At 63.2% G+C, this 676-nt stretch overlaps 1 protein-coding gene across 1 annotated transcript in view; it reads left to right on the forward strand.

Moving 5' to 3' along the window:
* UNC13D (unc-13 homolog D) overlaps positions 1-676 on the forward strand; it is a 22,980-nt gene that overhangs the window by 9,457 nt on the left and 12,847 nt on the right. The window contains 2 exon segments of the mRNA XM_027770782.1: positions 23-190; positions 346-414. Coding sequence (XP_027626583.1) covers positions 23-190; positions 346-414 — 237 coding nt within the window.

Below are 676 nucleotides of genomic sequence, written 5' to 3' on the forward strand. Positions count from 1 at the left end.
GGACGGGGAGCAGCTGGGGCTGGTGATCGGCAAGCTGCCCACCCAACTGGCATGGGAGGCCCTGGAGCAGCGGGTGGGGGCCGTGCTGGAGCAGGGACAGCTGCAGAACACACTACATGCCCAGCTGCAGGGCGCACTGGCTGGGCTGGGCCACGAGATCCGCACCGGCGTCCGCACCCTGGCTGAGCAGGTACCTTGTCCAATACACAGTGACTCTGCCCCGCCCGATCCTCAGCCAGAAGCCTGGCCCCAGCAGGACCCCACCCTTCCTGGACCTAGCCTTGGGCCCAGGAACTCTCCAGAACCCCACTCACACACTGGCCTCCTTCCTTCCTGTGTCTCCAGCTGGAGGTGGGCATCGCCAAGCACATCCAGAAACTCGTGAGCCTCAGGGAGTCTGTCCTGCCCGAGGATGTGAGTGCCCTGCTCGCCGACCCTGCCTGCTCCATGGGTCTAAGGTCGTGAAGGGGATGGGTGGGCAGGGGCAGGGGCAGGGGCAGGGGAAGGCAGTCCGCCAGACTTGGGCAGCCGTGTTCTCTCCTGGGACCTGTTTCCTCTAGGAGCGGAGCCGGTCACCCCACGGGCTCTCCCAGCACTGCTGTTTGGATAGGGGCCCCAGTCGGGGAGAATGGGGGTTTGTTTTCTCTTTTTTCTTTTCTTTTCTTTTTTTTTTTTT

This window comes from Tupaia chinensis, unplaced genomic scaffold, assembly GCF_000334495.1.
Source record: "Tupaia chinensis unplaced genomic scaffold, TupChi_1.0 Scaffold000159_1, whole genome shotgun sequence".
Classification (NCBI taxonomy): Eukaryota; Metazoa; Chordata; class Mammalia; order Scandentia; family Tupaiidae; genus Tupaia; species Tupaia belangeri.